We start from the raw sequence: 23155 nt of genomic DNA, 5'->3' as shown, positions 1-23155 counted from the left end.
ATGAAACATGAACAAGGGCAACAGTGTGGTTACATCAAAGTTAATAAAAACAAAGGACTATTATTATTATGAATAGTGTAATAATTTTAATAATAGGCTACAATGTTTATTGATGGGCTAAAAAGGAGTCCATTGATATGCTCGGTTTGCTAAACATATAGCAAGAACTACCAAACTATACCAAAAACAAAGTTAGCTTGCCAAGCATGTTTACTTTGTCTGGTTTAGGCAGTTTCTCTGTGGTGTTAGTACTGTGTTAAATCAGGTTATTAAGTAAAGCTGCCACAGATGGTGATTAAGAGGGTCTTGTCAGCATTAGGAGCGGTATTTCAGTCAGTATTTACATCTCCTTCTTTCTGTATGTGCTCTGATGGCAGGGAAGCGACTCCTTTATATTTATAAAGTTATTCATTAATTTATTTATTGGGAAGGTGGCTCTTGCTTGCCTGTCATCTCTACCTTCACATCAATAGATAGTATCATCAATCACTATTGCCTAGAGAGCACAATCAGAAAGATAGTATTGTAGTGTGTTCGAGAAATGTTTTTAACATGTTAGTTTGGGTTACTGTTCTTCAGCGTTAACTCACAGGATTATTCTGATAGGGACTCTTATTGTGAAGGGGGGATATGTGTGTAGAGCAGGAAGAACTGAGAGCCCATCAGGAGCTGAAGAGTTGAGAGTCAGATATGTGCTGAGGCTTAGAGTGAGCTAACAGAGAAAGCTGATCTTATGTATGGCATAGCTGTGGCCTATGGCAGCTGTTTAATAAAGCACCATGACTTGAGCGAAAGCTGTGTCTCTGTTGAATGCAGAAAATGCTACAGTACACTGCACACAATTTCACAAGCTTAATAAGTAATGTGGGCTTGTGGATGCTATTTTGACACTAACATATCCTAGCAACTCCCGAAGAGAAAATTAGCATTATTATAGAGGAGGAGCAGCTCAGATCTCATTGGTTATCTTTCACGCATGACACACACAGCATTTTGTTTGAGGTGGTCGGCACTTTCCCCACTCTACAGGATGCTGAGTTGTAAATGCTGAACATGTTTAATATTTATGATTCAAAATTGGGGTGGCCAGAGGCCAGATGGCTAGAGGCCCTGCCATACCATATCATGATACTTAAGCCACAACACAATTCTGATGCTGTTTTTTTATGTTATTTGTGAGATGCTACAGTAAGTGTTGCAATATGACACATTTTGATACTTATGCCTCTGTGTATCAGTACTGTTTTTTCCTCCCAAAGTTTTGCAAGACCCATTTTTCCTGTAACCACTAACAGGCATGCATACAGTCGTGACACTTTTCCATACTCATAACACCATGCACACTCTCTCTCTTTGTTGCACACATACACACAAACACACGCGCACACACGTAACACACACACATACACACACTGTGGGGCTCCTTTCTGACAAATTGTGATTTGCTGATAAACATTTTGCCCATGGCCGCTCATACTTGTGTTAACACAGAGAAAGAGTGGCTTTACCCATCTTAATAGCCTTCTCCCTTACCCTCGACATCAGCCTTTTTGAAAAGGCAGATAGACTCTGCGTTTTTCTGAAATATTTCTCAGACAGTTAGACGTGTTTGTCGAGGGGGATTACTGGGGCCGAGCTGAAGCGCTCGTCTGTCCTCATTTCACATTTAAGTTTGTTTGAAAGTTTCCCTCAAGTCTCTCTTCACAAGTGAAGCACCATGTTACCAGAGCAGTGAATTAGTCTTTTCCACTTTGGGCTTTACATTTACTCTTGAAAGACTGTAATTACTATTGTAGTTTTGCTGTGCGTTCAGTTTATGTAATTATGTACAGAGCTGTACAAAATTCAGAGACCAACCTTCACATATTTAATGTTCAGTTAAAAACAGCTATTTAGTACTAGTTATTTATTTTCAGGAAATATTTATTGGGAGATTAGATATTAAGTAATCCATTTGGGTAAGGAAGTGGAAATCAAAAGGGAAAAACAAGACAACCCAGGATTTACCAATGCTTCAGGTAAACAAACTGTTAAGAGATATAGAGAAAATGGGACTCCTAACAACTGTGCAAGACCTGCTAGACCACCAGCACTGTCACCATCAGATAGATAGTAAAAAAAAAAGCTTAAAGCTTTCATCTTCAAAAGATAGTAGGACGTCAAGCTCCACTCTTTTTTTCAGATCTAAAAACCTGTTACTGAGGAAAGGAAATAGACAAAAAGAAGAAAATTTGCAAATCAAGCAGAGACGTTGCTGGTGTTTTCAGAACAGTGAACTGGATCCAGAGCTGAGAAATCATTTTAAGTGTTTGGGAATATTTGGATCATGAGAAGCGGAAAATGCAACCAACTTCTAAGACTGAACTTTGGAGGTGTGGAAAAAAGATCATAGTACATTTCTTTGAAAAACTGAAATCAATGCAGGCTGTCATAAAAGCAAAGAGTGGACAAAATGAATACTAACAAATGTGTCATTATATCAAGGCTTCTGTACAGACGTCTGTCAGATATGTTTTTTTCTTTTGTCCTGATGCGAAAAAATATCCTGATGCTGAATAACTTAATGGCTATTTTAACTAGAAATGCGAAAATCTGTGACTGGTGGTGTCTGACTTATGCACAGTATTGTATATGCAGTAATGCATTTAAATTAATGAATTTAATTTAATTTAGTTAGGTTAATTTATTTACATTTGATATACACTCTGTGTTAACAGGCAGTTTTGATCTTTTTTCCATTTCAGTTTCAAAAAATTGACAGAAACAAGGCAAAATGTAAGGGATATTTTCCTTTCCACATAAGACTGTACACGCATCAGTAATCTTTCAACAAATTCAGATCATAATAAATGATCTTTTCTGCCTTTCAACATAAATGTGGCATGGATTAAAAGTTTATAATCCATACTTTTGACCACCATCATTAAGCTGTGAGTGAGAAATAGTTAAACAAAATGTGAGACTATGTGTTTCAAGGCACATATGTTGCATTGATTCAAGTTAAGGATTGTAGGGCAGCTTTTGGTTCTACCTGTATTTAAAGGATTAGGTCACACAAAACTGACATGGGAGATCATTAGGAGTCTGTGTGGTGTTATACTTTTATTACAGTTTTTTATATTAAGCAGTGCTTTTCAGTAGATTAATCTTCACAGTGGTTTCAGGGACATGGATGGATTTATTAACAGTAAGTTATCAGCTGTGTTAAATTGAATGAGTAATATGTGTAAAGTTAAGACAGAAATGATCAGACTGTATTGATTGATTCTTGATGCATTAAACAATGTCTCATGTTTTTCTGAACAGCCTGAATTTCTTCAGCACTTAGTAAGAGTTGATGCCAAACATGTTCACCACTGCGGTTGTTCAAGGCATACTATTCAAGGCGTACTGTTTTCTCCTTTTTTTGATTGTGGGGGCGCCTCTAGCCAAGGCTAAACGGAGCTCACAATCAATAACTTGTTCACTGATCTACTGTGTAGCACCTGCTTCTCTCTACTTGCTTACGCCTCTTCCAGTCCCAATTCCCTAGGTATTTTCATCACCATACCAGCAGAACAGTCCCAGAGGTCCTCTGTAGCGACTCTGAGCCAGGCATCAAAAATAGCCTTGTGTTTCAGACAGTGTTGTGTTATTTACTCAAAAGTGTAATCCACTGCAAATTTCTCATTTTCACAAACTGTTATGGGATTGCTTTTCTTATTACTTTCTGGAAAAAATGCAAGTATACTACTCTTTACTTCTACATTACTCTTAAAAACTACCAACTGGCAATTACAGTGAAAACCCCAGTAGTCTTTTTTAGCACATCATTTACATAGAAATAACCAGTGACAGTGGACATCATTTAAATGGTCTGTCACTGTCCCTGCCTTTTAAAGACACAAACATGCTTAATTTAAATTATGAATGACTGATGCTGTTTGAAAACCCAGTAACTAGCCAACAGAAACAGTTCAAAAACAGCTACCTTGAAAATAAAATCTTTGTGAACAAAATGTAAAAGCTTACAGAGCTGTTCATGAATGAAAATCACATCTGGCTTGTTTAGGTGAGGGTGGGTCTTTTCTTTAGCCGTCTGTTTTATATTAGTGTGATTAGATGCTTTGACAGATTGTTCAAGTTTACAGCGCTTTCTGTTTTCTCGCTGCTCACGTTTGCAGTGAAAATGAGTCATGAGAAATCATGTGCATTTAATGCAAGCTGCACACACATGCGCAAATTACGTAAGGACAGGCATGGATCATTTACAATAGTATGCAAAATTTGAATACCACTGGTCAAATAAGATGTTTTGTTGATTTTCTAAGAGAAAAGAAGTTAACATATCCTTTAAGGGAACAAAATTAAATATGGCAGTTTTCTGCAGGTTATGGCACAATTTCTTTTATTAATTTAAAAACAATGAAATATAAGTTTTGCTCTGACCACAATTTATGTTTTATTTATTTATTTTTTTCAGTAGGTTAAATACAACAAATAAACAGTAAATGTGCATAAAAAGTTGCAGAAGTGTGGACATATCTTTGCTTAGAAAATCAAAACAAACATGTAAATTTACAATTTGCACATAATTAATATTTTTCTCTTTGAGATATATGAGTAATGCAAGTAATGATTATATTAATAACTGTAATTTGATTACAAGAATTCAAACTGTAATATGTTACACTGCTTCATTACTGGAAAAAGTAACCACATCACTGTGAGACATTAAATTGTGATGCCTTATCCCCAACACTGGTTTTAGATAGAATAATTAATCATTATTTAAGTTGTAGAAACCAAATCATTAATTATAGTTTTTAATAATATATGATACTCATGATTTATATAATCACTGATCATATTACTTGAAATATTAAGCATTTACATTTACAATCAAATCAATCAATATAATTATGAATTAATTGTATATGTCTTGTTTTAAATGATTTTAAAGATGATTTATTTGTGATCGTGCTACTTTGTGATACATAAACATCTCCTTAATGCTTAGTTAATCATTAAGTGGTTAATATGTACTTTTTAAACATTAATAGTCATTAGTTGGACCTCTATTATAAAATTGTGACTTTATAATGTATTTTATAATGTTTATGTTACTTATTACATTTAAATACAATGTATTTAAATGTAATACAATAAATAAAAAAAACATTTACAGTGCTTTAATTGTTGTGTATTAAAACGTATGTGGTTATTAATTTAAATTGTGGCATTTATTAAAGCACAGTTAATAATTATAATTATTGACTATCATTAACAAACTACTAGGTAATAATTATATTGCTATTTATAGGGGCCTGTTATTGTAACATGTTTTTGGAACTCATTAAATTAAGACATAACTTGTCTACATAGTGTCTTATGATTTTTGATTGACACCCTACACCAGCTGTATCAACCAGTGATATCATGTTTCACTTCCCACACTCACCACCCCACATATCAAGTGAAAACACTCAGCAGAAATATGTCACGATACAGAAGGAAAATGTGTTGTAATTCCCAGTTCATGTTGACTTTAACTGTACTAATGTAGCATTAGTAGCTTGTACAATAATATGGAAACAGTCACGTTTTCTTTAATAGTTTCTGTATTTAATTTGCTTAGAACATTAAATTGAACCCGGTACCAGGAAATGAATCATGACCTGAATGTATCACTATAGCCCTTGTTTCAAAACAAGGTCCTGAATGCTTCTCTCTCTCTCTCTCTCTCTCTCTCTCTCTCTCTCTTTCTCTCTCTCTCTCTCTCTCTCTCCCTCTCTCTCTCTCTCTGCTTTTCCCTTTCTTGCCTTTTAAAAACAGAGTGGTTCTCTATAATCAAAATGATTGCGGTCTTTCTTTTCAAGAGGTTTAAAATTGTGTCTGGGGTGGCAGAGGGGGTTCAGGGGCAAAAAATAGCAATACAAAGGAAGAAACAAATCCACAGCCACTTTCATCTCACCTATCTCAGCTCAGAGGAGAGAGAGAGTGGGTATTGTTTTTAACCTGTTTTGGTGGAGTCCTTTTTTTATATATATATATATATATATATATATATATATATTTTGTCATCTATTTTCTGTATTTAGCTCAGCGCCATGTGTCCTCAGCACTGGAGTGCTGTTGTAGGCCCAGGGCCTAGGGTCCTGTGGTAATGGAATCTCCTGTGGTGTGTGTTGAATGCCAGTGCGGGACGGATGGAGGCCATTCATGAGGCAGCGTTACTGGCACAATGACCCTGCGCGATTTGATGCTGCGACGAATTTTAATTATTATGCATTAAAACAAGCTAATGCATTTGGCTGGAGTGTGCTGCAACAGTACTGTCTGTGTCGGTGTAAAGCTTTTGATCTTATTCTAAACTCAATTCAGGAATAATACAGAGTTGAGATGGGTCAAGTTGGGCAAAAATTAAACTTCACGGAAGTCAGGTTAAGTGTGAATTTAACACTGCTACTTTACACTGGGAGGTCAAAGCAAGCACACAAGGCCATAAATGTTGCAGGTTAATGTATGAACAATTTGAAAATGTCTCCATATTTTTTAACAGGGCAGCAACCGAACAGTTTAGCTATAAGCACTTGCACCCAACTTGAAGCAATGAATCATCCAACATCCATATCTGCCTGTTTAAATATTAATGCCACCTCAGCCCAAGAATGAGGCATGGATGATAGCTCCTTGTCCAAGAACAAAGAACTACTTGTTCATCTTCACTGTCTCTCGCTCTCTCCCTCTCTCTCTCTCTCTCTGGAGATAAACGGGGTGTGAGGTGCACTTTTTCTCCTAAGAGTTAGTATGAGACTCACCCGGTGGTCTCGACAGATCTTTCTAATACTTGTGGAATAACTGAGAAGTGCTGCTCTATGCAGTTTGAGTTATGGTAACCTGCTGGGGCTGCTTCTTTTCAATTGTTCTGTGAAAATTTTACTTTCCTTTTTCAGAGAGAAAGTCCTCTCATTCTTTAAGCTAGCTGGTTTTGAGGACAAGTGACAAATCTTTGGGTGCAGCAGCAGCAGAACACATTATATACACAAAATTAATACACTTAATTACTCATTCACACTCATTACATTCTGTGTTGTCAGGTTCACATCTGCATTACCTTCTCTTTCTGTTTGTCCAGGGTAGAACAATAACAGAAACAAAATTGTAAATGTGTAAAGAATGTTTTTCCATTCTGCAAAACAAGACTGTACATACAAAAATAACTAAATAACAAAATGATAAAGTATAGCATAATAAAATATCTCATTTTCTGCTTACAAACACAAATGAGGTGTTGACTGAAATTTTAGATGTGGAACGGTTTTGTTGTCACTCTCAATCACTGTGACATTTTTGTATAAAATGAATGTTTATTAAGAATTTAAAATGTATATTTTTATATAAATTTATGTATAGTTGCTTACAAAGATTTGGTCAAATTATGTTTTGTTTGAAAAAGAGAAGTTAACACATTCCATAAATATTACATTTTTTTTCTGCAAAGTTTTATGCCCCTTTTCTATTTATTGGCCACATTTTATGCTTGATTTTTTTCCCCAATGTGTCAAATTCAGCAGATAAACAGTAATTGTGTAGTAAAATGTGTTTAAATGTGTTACATGCTAATTTTCTCTTAGAAAATTAACAGAATGTAATATGACCAGGGATGTCCAAACTTTTATATACAGCCGGATGTGATTTTTCACAGGTCAAAAACAAAATAGGAATATTGCCAAATAATGAATTAAAGTAAAATAAATACTAATTATTAATAATATTTTTTCCACACTTCCAAAGTTCAGTCTTAAAAGTTGGTTGCATTTAGTGCTTCTCACGATCCAAGTAATGCTAATTACAAATTTAGACTCCATCACTCCATAAAACCTTGCTCTGCATCTCAGATGTCTAGTTTCCCTGAGGAAAACTGAAGTAATCATTTATAATGAATAAATAACCATTTTAATAATATAAAGAATGATTTAGTTTCAACTCCAGCTTTGGAAACTCCCATTTTTTTCACTTATTTTCCTTTGATTTTCCTGTTTCTTATGTAAGTGGATTATATTGTATCTAATCTTCTCAGAGTTAATTCTCCTTAAAAATGAATAATTTACATTTTATGGCCAATCTGACTGGAAAAGAAATAAATTAAGGGTGTCTTTTGCACAGTGCTGTAGATATTACAGTATTACATTATTTACAGTAGATATTATAGAAACCCCTCAAAGCATTGACAGCACTGTGCCAGTGATTGAGGATAACCTCATCAGCACCATTAATCTGAGCTGCCTGATGGAGAGAGAGTGTAAAGTGGTTTCCAGTAGACAAATACTACTTAACTATGCTCCACACTCTGCTCTATTATGTGCACTCATCTGTTACTATTAATTAATACTCTCTTTTTTCATTCATCGTTCATGTTGGCCAGCCATCTCATTAGCCACTTTTAGCTTTGCAGTTGTTATTTTTGTCCTGAAAGAAAACTTGGATTTATGAAGATTTTTTTTTTTTTTGGCATTCTTATGTCCTTCTTCAGCTTCATTGTGTAGCAGAGTTCCGGGGGAAACCACAATATTCGCACATATCGCCTCCGTTTTTGTAACTGCTGAGGTTCTTTTTTTCTTCCCCACCCAGGAGACTTCAGTGTTGAATATTTTTACATAGTAAGTCATTTCACTTTTAAAGTTTGGGCTTTGGAAAGCACTTTGATGGCAGCCCACATCCCTTTCATTTGCTGCAGTATATTAAAGGATTTGCTTGGAGAAGAGAATCTGGGAGTAAACTGGAAGAGATTATTCTGGGCCTGCCGGATTGAAACATCTCCGGAGCTCCTGGCCCAGTCTTCCCAGCCTTCCCACAAACACACCAGTCATTCATTTCCAGCGGTCAGATGTTTATTTCATGGGTCTGATGTTGCACTATTCATGAGTTTTATGTCTAGATGGGCTACGATCATGTTGATCAGTAGAAATCAATGTTGTTTGTGGGGTTTTTTTTTCTGTTAAAATTTCAAAATCCTCCAGATCAGTTGTTTGAACCAGGTGCAAACATGCAGAGCTCTTTACATACAAATCCTTTCATGCCTGGCAAACACACACATACACACACACATACATACGTTCTCTCTCTCTCTCTCTCTCTCTCTCTCTCTCTCTCTCTCTCTGCCTTCTCTCATTATTATGCTTTCTCTCTTTATCTCTATTTTATCTCCTTCTCACTCTTTCTCCTCTCTTGTTCTGTTTCCTACTCTTTTTCTTTCCATTCATCCATTTCTCTCCCACTCTCCCTCTCTCTCTCCTTCTCTTTATCTTCCTTTCTTTCTGTCTGTTTTCATCTCCTCTCTCTCGCTTTCTCTTTCTCTCTTTCCTTCTCTTTTTGTCCTACTTCTGCTGTCCCTCTCTTTCTCTCTCCTCTCTGTCTCACACTTTCTCCAGCAGTCTCTCTTGCTCTCTCACCTTCTCTCTTTCTTCCCCTGTCCATGTCTCTATCTATCTATCTATTTATCTATCTATCTATCTATCTATATGTATATCTATATGTATATCTATGTGTATATCTGTGTATATCTATCTATTTCTTTCTCTCTCCTACTTCCTCTGTTTCTGTCTTTCTCCATTTCTCTCTTTCTCCTCTCCTTCGCCCCCTTTTCTTGTTGCTTATAAATCTTAGATATCCTGACAGAGAGACAGTACGTTTGCTACCACTATGAACGATAATAATAATAATAATAATAATAATAATAATAATAACCTTTATTTATATAACACTTTTCATTTTAGTTATGAAATCTTAACATCGTTTACAGAGGAACATAAACAAATATGGCCGAATGTCATGGCCAGCCTTGTTGAAATGCGTCTCAGAAGCACTATAACAGAATCGCTCAAAAGAGCAGTAACCGAAAGGCCCTACAGCCCAGGAGAGCCCGAAAAATAGGCCATCTAATTAGAGGATGCGTCCAAATTAGAGAACAAAGCAGCTTTGAAGATGCATTTCTACCTGTTACATATTGCTTTCTTTTTTAAAGTTAATTAGCCATTGCACTCGTCCGCTTGGTAATTTGTGCCATTTAAAAGAATGACCTGGATTCCTTTTTTCCTCTCTAATGGCTCTTAGGAGTAATGAAGTCTTCCTCTCTGCTCGTTTTGTTTCTTAATGCCCCCACTTGACCTTTGGAGCGGATGGCCACAACCAGTGAGAGCAGTTTTTCTGCCTCTACGGATCGTTTTTTCCCTTTATCGCCAGATTCTTTATGGCACACTAGTACATTATTTTGTGTTTCCAGATAACAGGATGCTAGAATCCAATTTTTCATTCAATACCAAATCTTTAATTGTGCTTTTATTAATGCCTGTTATGAACATATGCAACTGAGCGCCTTTATGTAACTGGCCCATAAATGTGGTGCCAGCAGTCTTGACCCCCTCCACAGACACCACACACATGCGCGCACACACACACATACACTTGTGCACCCCTAAATCCCCTTTGCTGCTCTTTTCTCCCGCCTGTGCCAATCGATGCGTTCCGGCCGACTGGGCGATCTAGCCGATTGTAAATCTTTCAGGCTTATGCTCAGCTTTGTGCTACCGTTATGTAAGCACTTGGTGCCCTGCCACCTGCCACCTCTCTCTGGGTTCTTTTGATAATTGTTGTCTTCATTGCATTTGCTGGCACAGGCACCCCTATAATATGTTATTAATGGTGCCCGAGGTGGCTGGGGAATTTGGCTAGACATGACAATGCCCATTTTGTTTTTGCAGCACCTGATAAAGCCTCATTGCTTCGTTTCTGACTTGAGCTTTAGTGCTAAACAAAGCCGAGCCGAGATGTGTCGGAGAAAGTGGAAGCCTTTTAACACAGGATGCGACGCGTGCGTGGACCTTGGCTTTAATGGGCTCTGCTCACTGTGTGTGTCTAAAGTAACTGTGAGTGCAAAATGGCCTTGAATCGGAGCGAATAGAGATGTGTTTAGCTTTATCGGCTTAATACTGCAGTGCACAGAGAGATGGCACCTGTGTCTGTGTGTTCTGTGTGTGTAAGTGTAGAAAACATTTCTGTTACCACTGAAAGTTTGACAATTGTTGCATACAAATATAAAATGATTTTTGTCATTGCCTAGAGCTATGCTATTTTACAAATGTTTCCCATAATTTAGAATTAAACCAATAATAAGGAAATTTGTGTCCAGAATGATAACTTGAGCTACAAATGATTCAAAAATGAGAATGCTGCAAAGATGTGGAGTTCAGTCAGACTCGAGCCACAAATATGATGACTTGAGACTTGAGTCAATGAAATCAAAAGGCTTAGACTTGGGCCGAAGTGGAAGAAACAGGATAGTCATCTGGATACAGACTTCATTCTGTAGTTGGTTACTTTTCATGTACAGTACTGTGAAAAGGTCTTTGCTCATTGTTTAAATCCATTTATCTTAGCAATGATTGTGTTTGCTTATAAAAACATCAACAAATCAAAAAAGTAACTATAGTTTCTTGTTTGGAATAAAGTAGTTGATACCTTGTGAGCTTTGTGAGTTTGAAGAACATTGGCTCCAGGTTTCTCCTTGATGCTCCAAGTCATCACATAGATTTGTTAAATTTCATCACTAGCACATGTGATTTTTTTAATGATAAGGCAAACCAGGTATTGGATAAAAACTACAAGTAACACTAGGCTGCCATGAGGAAACATTTATAAATGATTAAACGAACACATTGACACCTGTAAAGTCACAACTTGCTGTATTAATGTTGTTTGTGTATATTTTTATATTAATGTTTTATGAGCAAGTAAACACTGTGCTTTTTAACTGTGTTTTTATCAGGTGTCTAAAACTTTTGCCCAGTACTCTACATGGATTCGTTTATAGGCATACCAATACTGCATCGAAAGTATATTTAATATAGATGGTTATGCTTTGTGAAATGTTAATTATATATATATATATAGTCTCTGATCCAACTAGTTTAATTGTGCATCAGAGTTTCAGTACATTTGGTTTATATGAATGGCTAGTGTTGTGGTACTAGAGTCCAGTGCTGGTCTTGTGTCAGTCTCAACATCATTTTGACTTAGTCTTGTTTTGGTCCTTTCTTTAAATGTCTAAATAAAATCTGTTAGCTACCCGGTGAATATCTAACTGATGCTTTTCATAATTGCTTATTGGAATATTATTTGTTCGCTGATGTTCATTGGTTCCAAAATTCAAACATCGTCTGAGGGCAAATAAAAATGTTATTATTACTGTATTTTCATTTAATAATAAAAATGGATATGTTATTTTGTTTATATTCAATTGACTTCAGGTGGAGACTTCTGAATAAGAAGAACGGACAGAGAATAATTTTACCATCATTTGCTTCCAAACATTACGATGCAAAGTTGGACCAAGACTACATTTTTTTTTACTTTTTAAAATTATGTTTTACAAAATGTATCATAAAATATAATGTTATTCATTAATGTGTATCATATATAATAAATGATAACAAGTGTACAATTAGTTTTAATTTTTATATTCTAAAAAAAAAAAAATTCATCTGGCCTTAGTCTTGGCTCAGATCTCAGTGATGATTCAGACTCTAGGTCTTGACTGTAACACTATGAGAGGCAAAACAGATGATATCAGTGCTGAGAACTAATTATAATACCAAATACTCAATATAACACCACATATATTGAACAATTGAAAAATTTATTTTCCACATTGACATAAAAAACATAGGTGTCCCCCACTGACGAAATCCCAATTTAACCCCTGCTCATAACCAAATTGTCGCATCTGTTTCTAACTTATTTAGGCTATTAGCGATCACATTGGTTGGAGTCATTCAGAATGGGCATTGCTTAGATTCATTCATGTCCCACAATTTGCTTTTAAAGATGCACACATCCCATAAACTGTGAATTTAGGCTCGTGCACCAGTTTCAAACATAACATGTGGGCAGAACGCACCTGAAATTGCTCGAAACACCAAGCTCTCAGTCTTTAGTCAGTCTTAAGGCGGTAAAAACTGTTTGTAGCATTTGCCACATAGACAAATGTGTGCCACCATTTTTCTCCATAGCAGGTAAATAAGCTTTCTTTATTTGAATGGCTTCTGTAGTTAAAACAAGGGCAACATTCACAATCACTACATACAGACATTCTGCAGCTATATAGTGTCAGGACACTTTTGGGGCATGGAGGGGTAGCAGTTTTGAAGATAGTTAGGGAAGGTTGAGGGCTCAAAACAGGAGTTCCCAGAAACCATCAAAATCTTTAACTATAAAGTTTATTTTATTGTTTTTTTGAAGTGTAGCAGCGCTACTTTTATTTGTATACATTGTGTCTGTTATGGTTATCCATGTAGCATGGATTTAGTAATTTATTGGAATGGAAATAAAAATATATATTAAATTGTTATATACCAACATGAGCATGGTATTTTAACATGCTATCATTAAATAAGCTATATTCCTTTTAAAGTCATTTTTAGTGCTCAGTGTTGGCATTAAATTTGCTGAAGAACGCATAGTGACTTGGGCTCAAACTTGAATCTTGACTTGGGACTTGAGTGTCAAGACTTGTTACATGTAGCTCTGACCGCATATGATAAAGTTAATTTCCACAATGCCTTGCTGTGATGGAATCTCAAGGCAGATACTTTGACAAGAAAGTACTATAAATTTTAATTACGGTATAATTTATCATTCAGTGACTTCTTGCTGTTCCCACACTTGAAGTACTCAGTAAAACATCTAATAAAAGTACCTTTTGGTGTCTGCTCTATTATTTAAATTGACATTGATTTATATTATATTATATTTATATTATTTAAATCTACATTGTGTAAGTCGTTACTGAATAAAATAACATGATTAATATGACAAGTGGAAACTTTTGAGCAGTGTGTGTGTGTGTGTGTGTGTTTGCAGAAGTTGTAACAGGCTTTTTATTGCCTTATGTTATATGTGTGTTCCATAACTGTTAGTAGACATCCCTTATGTGAGTCTATACATAAATGTTGATCACAGGGTGAGCTGACTCAGTTATCTTCAAGTAGTGTTTATACCAAAGATAAAGGCACAGAATATTAAAGAACTGGCTAAATAATGATAAAGCTTTGAGTTTCAGGCTTCAGCACAGCATTCTTCTCTCAGCATGTGTCTGTTTCCTTGCTGCGAGCCTCATGTTTGCGAGCTTTAAACAACACACCCCCCTGCTTTCCCAGCCGCACAAACACACAAGAAGATGCATTTTGTGTCGGGAAGGCAAATCAGGCAGCTTCTTTTCCATTTCCTTGACACAGAGCCTCTGAACAATGAACACCATTCGTCTTCCCTCCTCCCTTTTCAGCTGTCCTATTGGCTGAGTCATCCCTCCGCTCTCTTTTCCCAGAAGAGAGAGGTGCAGAGCAGGCGAATCGGGGCGGCCGCCGGCCCAGACGATTCCTCAGAAACCCCTAACACCAACGTCAGCAGTGACAAATCGAGATGGCAGCAGCATCCAAAAACAGACTTCTCCATGTTTAGAAGGGAAAGAGAGAGACATGGAGAAGAGAGAGATAGAGGGAAGTGAGAGAAAGAGGGTGAGAGAAGGGGAGACAGAAAAACAGAGGGAGAGAGAAATGATGAATCGTGCCATGCCAAACGGCTTTGTCAAATCTATCGGCACATAAGTGAGGCGCAGCCCTGCCAGTCCACAGATAATTTGTCTTAATCTAGCCATGGTGGCTGGGAGAGAGAGGCAGAGAGAAAGAGACAGAGAGAGAGAAAGACTGAGGCTGAGGGATGAGTCTCTTTAGCTTAATCTCACAGCAGTGACAGACACAGCAGATATGGCTAGGACTCATCTGATCTGTGGTGGGAAGGAAGGAAAGAGAGAGAGAGAGAGAGACAGAGAGAGAGAGGGAGGGAGGGAGGATAGGAAAAGGAGACAGGAAGATGGGAGTGCACATAGGTGATAAAAGTTCATTAGGTTGTGTTCGTCATGCCTACACACACAAAATACAGCATATTAGGTAGAGCAGAGCTTTAGCCGGGCCTGAAATTTTGGTCTGAACTCGAATACACACCAAGAATGTTCTCTCAATGCCTGAACCTACCCACAGCATCATGTTTTCATCCCCAACTCGACCTGATCCCGACATATATGTATGAACTCGATCTGCGCCAAACCACATTATCATATTTTGAGTCTAAAACTGATTCAAGTATGACAAAATTCTCTCTGAAACTGACCCAAACCGGCTCATCAAAACCCAAAGTGCAGAATAAAACTTGACAGAACAGTGCTGGTTACAAAGGCAGTGACAATAATGGCCATCACTACAACACAGATTAATAATACATAAATACAAAAAAATTGTTATAACAAAAGAACTAGCTGTCCAAAATTAAGTTCAAATTCTGCTTTGATGCATTTATTCCTCAAATAATACCTTTGAACAGCATCTCAAATGTGTTTTAGTCTGGATACACTTTCCATACTGTACTGTTCTCATGCTGTGCGATGCTGATGTAGCGAGATGTTGGCTATTTCTGCACATAGGACATGTTACATAGGACATATTGAGCATGTAATATTTTTGGCCAAACAAATCAAATGTTCTTTTGCCTGCACTAAAAAGTATTTTCCTGAATCGATTCACCTTTTTGCTCACGAGCGTGGGCCTCATGTATTGCTAAGTGGGTGACTCCAGTGTGAAGCAGTAAAGAATATCCTAGCAGTAGCTCTGTTGGAAAATGGTAACTGAAGCAGTGATGAGTTAGACCTAATTCGATTTTCCTTAAGTGGTTTGGAAGATTAGAACCATTGCAATTTATTCTTCACAACAAAGGCGTACAACTGCCGTTCTTTCACATGGGAAAATGTGCCTTAACTATATCTAATTGGCAGAATGGCTTAAATCCTTTTCTGCTTTGCTTCCTCCACTCGTGTGTGACCGCCCTCTATATTACAGAAGTGACAGTTGCGGAGAGCATATGCTCTAAATTCTCCGACTCCGGAATATTCCCTTACTTAGCTTTTACAGGCTGTTGTCATAGCAACTGTGATGATGATAACTAGAGTGGGTGGAGCTTTGAATCATCTATGAACACTAATCATTTGAACCCACTGATTCACGATGACCCCACATCAGGCCACTCACAAGAGTCCAGTGTTTCTGTTTAATGTATGGCGATTTCTCTACCTAATCTTAATTTAATGGGGAGAGTAAATGTTAAGAGATAGAATTGCCCTTAATTTTATACCTTAATGTAAAAGTTATTAGAATGCAGTAGAATGAATGTCTTCTCTTTCTTTTTTCTGTCTTTCTCTCTCTCTCTCTCTCTTTCTCTCTCTCTCTCTCTCTCTCTCACTCTTTCTCTCTCAGCAGAGCTCATGTATACAGTTGAGCTGGCCGGTGGACTGGGTGCCATTCTGCTGTTGCTGATTTTCCTGGTTACCCTTTATAAGTGCTACAGGATTGAACTCATGCTCTTCTACAGGAACCACTTTGGCAGTGAGGATGTGGACGGTGGTAAGATCAAAATTACTTATGGCCTTACTCAGCAATGCTTTATACAGTGAACTGCAGGAGAGCAGGACACAACCTAATAAGATTTGTATTTTTTGGTTTAAATTTTTTGGAAATGTTTTATACAAGCATCATGCAGATCTTTCCTACAAAAGACAACTTAAACTTTGTTTGCAGCACCTACTGTTTATGAACAAGCTTGCTAACTTAAGTACAAAAAAAATATAAATCTATAAAATGAAAATATCTAAAATATATAAATACAATTCATGATAGAAGCTGTGTCAAATGACAAATGTATTTTGACCTCAAAGTAACATCAGCATGATAAATTGAAATATTTTATGTAAATTTCCATAACTGTTTTTGAATTTATATATGGAAGATATGGACTTCCCTCATGGTTAACTTTAAGAGACTTAGTTGTAACACTGCACTACAACTAACCTGCCGTGTGCAGGCATTACTTTAGTCTGGTTAGCTTTTGCCATTAGTTGTTTACATTCTTCAAAATGAGGGTGACTACAATAATATATGTTTGATTTCTGTGACTTATACACAAATCTCAGTAACTGAAACAACATAAGATGAAAAAAGTTACTTTTATGGTCCAAAAACAGGCTTGAATCTCAAGAAATATCTATCAAACTGCTGTCAGATTTCACACGACATTACCATGGCGATGCAAGAAGATGACCAAAGCATGTCGTACTTGAACCTGCTTAACTACATATAATGTTCAAGTTACATTTTACCCCATGTTAGGTTGTGCCTGACTCTCCCTTACCCAACATCTGATTCATAAAACTGTTCTACGACATCAAAATGAACAGAAATTTGAGCACAAAAAAAATGGATCAACTTCAGTGTGTAGAAACAAGCGCCAGTGGTGTGATGCCTTATTTACATATTGTTTAAAAGGATATTCCCCCATCTTTCTCTTATATACATATGGTTTACAAAAAATACACCCTAGTTCATGCAGATTTTATGAATTGAGCCAATAAAAGGAAGGCATTCAGCAGGCTCATGAGCTAATGATTGTCCTCATAGGGGGAGTTTAAGGATAAGCTTTGTTTTTTGGTCATTAATTAATTGTTCTAGAAATGCTATGACGCAAAAGTGCAGTACAATATATATTTATATTAAATGTTAATATATTAACGTTGTCATATTGATGTGCATGTAAATAAAAATAAACAGTACTTGCACTCCAGCGTTAACTCAAAATCTGTCTTGAAAATGTTTATTGCCATTTGATACCTTTGATGACTTGATGCATTAAAATGCATTTTTACTTTGACTTTTTAAGGAATTAATTTTAGCTTTTGTAGTAAAAAGCAATGTAAGCAGCAAATTCAACAAAAAACAACATATTTTACATTTGTTTTTGTCTTTGAAAATAGGTAGAAAAGGACTTTTACACGTCCCCCATGTCCATTTTTGAGCCCAAATTCAAACACTGGTAAGCAGTGATTGGAGGGCTGCTAAAATAAGGTGGAGCTTGGGATTGGTTGATTGGACTAAACCTTATGCACTGTAATGATTTTAATTGGCCATAATACAATGACACGCATCACCGAAAAAAAAAGACTGACGCTATGTATACCAAGTGTAAATAGGATGATGTTGCAAGGTACTTAGTATAAAAAACATGCTTTTACTATTTGCACTTAGTGTTCATAGTAATATCATGCTGTGTACACTTACATAAATATATGCTATTTAATACAGTGTCTTGTTACTGATTCAGCAGTATTAGCCTAGGTGTAAAATGATTGTTTTTTTCTAAGCTGTACTTCAGGTTATTCTTACCAACAACACTCTCTCTCTTTTGTCAGAAGGTTGCTGTCCCCAGTTGATTTGTACTTATTTGTTCTTGTAATTGTACATAGTTACTTCTGTTGTTTACATTTTCACTTGCTTATCTGAATATGTAGATTTAAACAAACAAATTTGTCTGTAAAAAGTACATTTTAATTTTAATTACAACAATGCTAGTTGATCTAAAGGAGTAATGAAATGTTTTGTTTATTTAAGTCAATTATGAACAGTACATAATCCTTTAGAAACATGAGAAGTACACAAACATTGCCTTGCTAGATTTAAATAGCAAACTGCTGAATTATTTTGCCAAAATTAAAAATAATTTGCAAATGAGGCCTAAACTCTCCCTTTCCTTTCTGCAGAACCAGCATCATTGTGCTGCCATAAATAACAGTTTAAGCTTTAACAATTGTTATTTAATTGTTAATTGTTATATTATTATTACCTACAATATTTATTAAGCAGTGAATGGAAAATCACACTTACTTATTTTCTTGGTAATATTACTCTGTATAACCCTTCTCTCCCATTTTCCCTTGAACACAGCGTTTCTCAGTGCTGCCTCATTTTTGTTCATGGAAAGTATAAAAAGTTTGGTGCACTATATTCATGTCATTTACTAGGCGAAGTTAGTGCAAATAACCAGGCTGCATGGTTAATGGTATTTACATTTAGTGTAATCAGATACTGCCAAAATCTAATTTAATTTCCTTAAAATGCAGCTTAATGAATACTCTTTCCCCATTGGCTACCCGTGGCTGTGCACATGACATCAATGTTTAAAGCCATCAAAACAAATCATACTAAACAAACCTAATTAGTGTGCAAGTCCAAACTGTTCACTGGCTAATCTACCTAACATTTTATTTTCATTTTATCTTCTCTCATTCACAAACACCACAAACAGCTTTTTTTCTCTCATTTGGCCTTACAAGACTGAAGCAGCAGGTGTCAGCAGCCTGATTTTAATAATATTCTGGTTTATATAGGCACATGGGGATGGGTCATGCATGAAATACATATTCATGTCTGTAAACATTACATTTTCATATTTAGCAGACACTCTTATCCATAGCTATTTAAAATGGTTGGTGAGTGTAGTTGAGTTTTACTGGTAACTTATTGCAGCTGTTTTTTAATCAGTAACAACAGGGAACTATATATGAATAAAAAATTTAAAAAAAAAGATCCGTTATATTTGAAAACACCACCATCACTCTCCCGTTGAGATGCAGCAGAAGATGGTCAATAGTATGGCCACTGCAAGGAAAAGATCACAAGGCCCAGAGATGAATAGAACATGAGAGTGTGTGTGCTGGAACTGCTTTTTTGTGGAAGAAATGGCCAGAAATAGAAAATACTAAAAACTTGTATTTGAAAGAGTGTATTCGATAAGGCTTTAAACAAAAGCGTTTTGTAAAAATTATTACTTTTTCTTTACTATGTGAAAATGCATACAAACAATATGTTATCATGTGAAGCATCACAGCTGTGAAGATCTACAGTGACCAAATCACAGCTGTTCTATTACAATACAGATGTTATTTATGTCAGTGTACTCCCTGGCATGTTCTTTTGCCTAATTAACAGTAGAATTAAAATATATTAATAAAAAAATGACAAGGAATAACTCAAGACAGCTTAAATAATTATATATATTTTTCTACTCCTCCTACACTTAGGTTTAACCCATTGACCTCACATTTGTGTCCAAAACCTCATCTCAAAACTGGCATTAGGTAAAGTATTTGTAACAGTTTTGTGCAATTGTTTCCTGTGAGGTAGCTTCTAGAGGCTTCTTGTAATGGTTCCTATCACCACCTCTGTGTGAGTCTATAAATTTCTCTTGAATGGCACATTTCACAACAAACCACTCTGAATTCATTTGTTTACATCTTAACCATTTAATTATACAAGAATTTAGAAAAAAAATTGTGGAATTCTCCTTTAAGGATAACCATGTGACACTGAACTTAAATAAGGGTATGCTATGTAATGAATCCATTTCTTACAATGCACAGAGCATTTAGTGTGTTGTAGCTTTGTAACTGCACACAACAAAGCACAGAAGTGCATTCGTATTGTACCTCTTATGTGGCCATGGCAATGGACATGAATTGTGAAGCCAACAGCCAACAATAGCCATAATTTACACATCCTCTCTAGTCATTAACTTGTTTTTTTAAATCTTTAGAACCCTGACCTGCTGCTCCTTTACTGTGGCCTCTAAGGAGCAGATACATTTCAGCCCCTTTGCTCTGTTTACTTCCTCCAGTCCCAACTGAGAAATCGCACGCAGTTTATTTGATGAATGGTGTTCAGTGATGCGCCTACCTCACCTTGACATTCCATTAAACAAATTGAATGTCCCGTGCGCTGTAGGTCAGGACTACATGGACTAAATATTTCACCTCTTGTAACAGATTTAATATTTTCGCTTTGGGCTTTGGAAATTGCCAGGCCTTTTCAGATGAACTGTGATAAAGAAAGTAATTTTTCTGCTCCTTAATAATGAAATAATGTGTTTAACTTGCTCTTTGTCTAGATCAAAGTCTGGAATGTCAAAACATTCCTGTATCAAAAGAAATTAAAACTTTTCTGAAGTGGGTGTCAGTTCAAGGTTATTCGTAATTTCCTCTAAGAGCTGTTGGCAGGCAACTGAGCTGCCATACATTAGAGACAAAAGACAGAAGGGCTGAGAGAAATATTAGTTAGCAGGCAAGAACCATAGCACATAGGGGTGTCACTAGGTTAGGGAGCCCCCTTCCTTTTTTGTTGCTCTAAAGCACTGCATGCTTTCTTTTGAGGCGCCTTGATGACCGGCGTTCTGGACATTTCTATGAAAGTCATTACTGCAGGAGCTGGGATGGGGTCCCAGCTCAGGGGCCTGAGCATAATAGATGGTTATAAGACAGATAGTGGTGGGGAAAAAGCTGGATAGGGATGGAGGGGAGTTAACACCAGTGCCTTGAACTTAATTCCAAACAGCGATTGTCTCCTTTAATTGTGCCACTCCGGTAAGCTCAAGGGAGAGAGAAACAGATTTTCAATTTGCTCTCAGTTTAAGGGGATCAGTTTCAATAAGCCAGCAGGCCTTGCCCACAGTTCCCCAAAGAGCCGCACACATCCCAGAAACACTGAGGTGATTATTCCTCTCCCCACCTCTCCCTTGCACATTTAGCCTGCCCCCAAAGCCTGAAAGGACTTCCTACTGGCTGAGGAAACTGCCATTCAAAGACTATCACTTTAGCAAAAACTGCGTAAGTGTAATCAGACTAGAATTAACACCAACATACTAAAACTGAATGTGCAATGTACAGCCCATCAACAAAAGAAAGGAGACAAAATACTCAGATTTTATTGCATCACAACAAAGCTTTCAGGGAGCTTTTATACTTTTATACTTTTATACCTGCTATAAAAAGCCCAGCCAGACCAACTCAGCGTTAATCCCTGAATCGATCATTCTCTTTAAAATAGCTTTGACTGCACTCTGAGTCGCTGACGGCCATTTTTATAAAATAAGACAAAGACATGAATCATCAGCCAGAAGCAATAACACAAATGCTTGTTTGATGGAAGTTTGTCAGTATCGTCCAGATGTATGCAAAGGTGGGCCGTTGGTGGTTATCCTTTGATAAAGACAGACTGGTTGTGGTGAACCAAGCTGGTTAACAAGTGTTAAAGTTTCTGGAGTTCAGTGTATAAATTTATACCTTAATTTGCAAGGGAAAAAAATCTCCAAGTTGAACTCATACAATCAAGACACAAGAGTGGTGTTTTTGCATTTTATGAAAAGACATTGTTTTTGAAGAGAACAGAATACAAGTGTGCCAACAGGATCCCAAAGGCATAAGGCTTTTGAAGTGGTTTGAGAGCCTGAGACAGAATGCAAGAGAATACTGGATAGTGTCCATATCAAGGTCTCAAACACCCTTTTGTTTTTGTGTTTGTTGGATTCCAACAATGTGGAATGGCCTTACAGAGAATTGGAATACTTAGTACGCAATTTCTATGCATGTGTTAACTTCATATTCTTCTTGAAAACTATAAAAAATCTATTTTAAAAGTTGTCCAAAGGGGAAAAGAGATGCTCTAGCAGTGTGAGCATTGATATGCTTTCAGAATCACCTGCTTGGAAACAAAGGATAATTCACTGAAAAATGCCAACATAGCTAATGATGAAGTGCTACTGGGGACCGGATTGCATAATTTGTTTATTCTCATTTGCATAATAGAAACGGGCTCCAACAAGCCTGCATTTAACATTAGCGGCACTAGCATTTAAACAAAGCGTCCATTTAAAGTTAAGGATACGAAGTTTATTCGCAAGACATTAGGATCTGGTACCTCATTTATAAAGCACATATATATATATATATATATATATATATATATATATATATATAGACAGCAGCATGAAGCCATGGAAATGGTGCCATGGTGATAGCACTACTGGAATTACAGTGGCATTCTTGCCTGTGTGTAGAGTGAATACATTAGATACATTGTAACCTAAAATCTGTCTTGAACATAACCTAATGTTTGTAATGCTGTATTTTCTTTGTAGTTTGGGACTTCAGCTACAAGTGTTCAGCTTGTAGATGTTTCAGAAAAATTCAGCATCCAACCACTGTGGTACGCTGCCATAGCTGCTTTCAAAAACATGAAATATAGCTTTACCCTCACCAATCTGAAGCCTAAAGTAATTTTTAAACCACACCCAGGCAGTTGTCAGATTTCTTGGTTTTTGTGCATCTTTTTTTCATTAAAATTTTCTAGATTTTTAATCCAGCTCGCAAGTATAATATCATGTGATTACCAAAAAACCTTTGATTTTAATA

The 23155-nt window shown here is 36.5% G+C and overlaps 1 protein-coding gene across 1 annotated transcript in view; it reads left to right on the top strand.

Moving 5' to 3' along the window:
• The window catches only part of il1rapl1b (interleukin 1 receptor accessory protein-like 1b), a 419828-nt gene that overhangs the window by 378463 nt on the left and 18210 nt on the right, over positions 1–23155 (top strand). The window contains exon 9 of the mRNA XM_036563167.1: positions 16341–16487. Coding sequence (XP_036419060.1) covers positions 16341–16487 — 147 coding nt within the window. The remainder of the gene's footprint in view (positions 1–16340; positions 16488–23155) is intronic.

The sequence above is a fragment of the Colossoma macropomum genome, unplaced genomic scaffold (genome assembly GCF_904425465.1).
Source record: "Colossoma macropomum unplaced genomic scaffold, Colossoma_macropomum, whole genome shotgun sequence".
NCBI classification, from domain to species: Eukaryota; Metazoa; Chordata; class Actinopteri; order Characiformes; family Serrasalmidae; genus Colossoma; species Colossoma macropomum.
The sequence above is the reverse complement of the archived record's forward strand: the minus strand, read 5'-3'. Positions and strand labels throughout refer to the sequence as shown.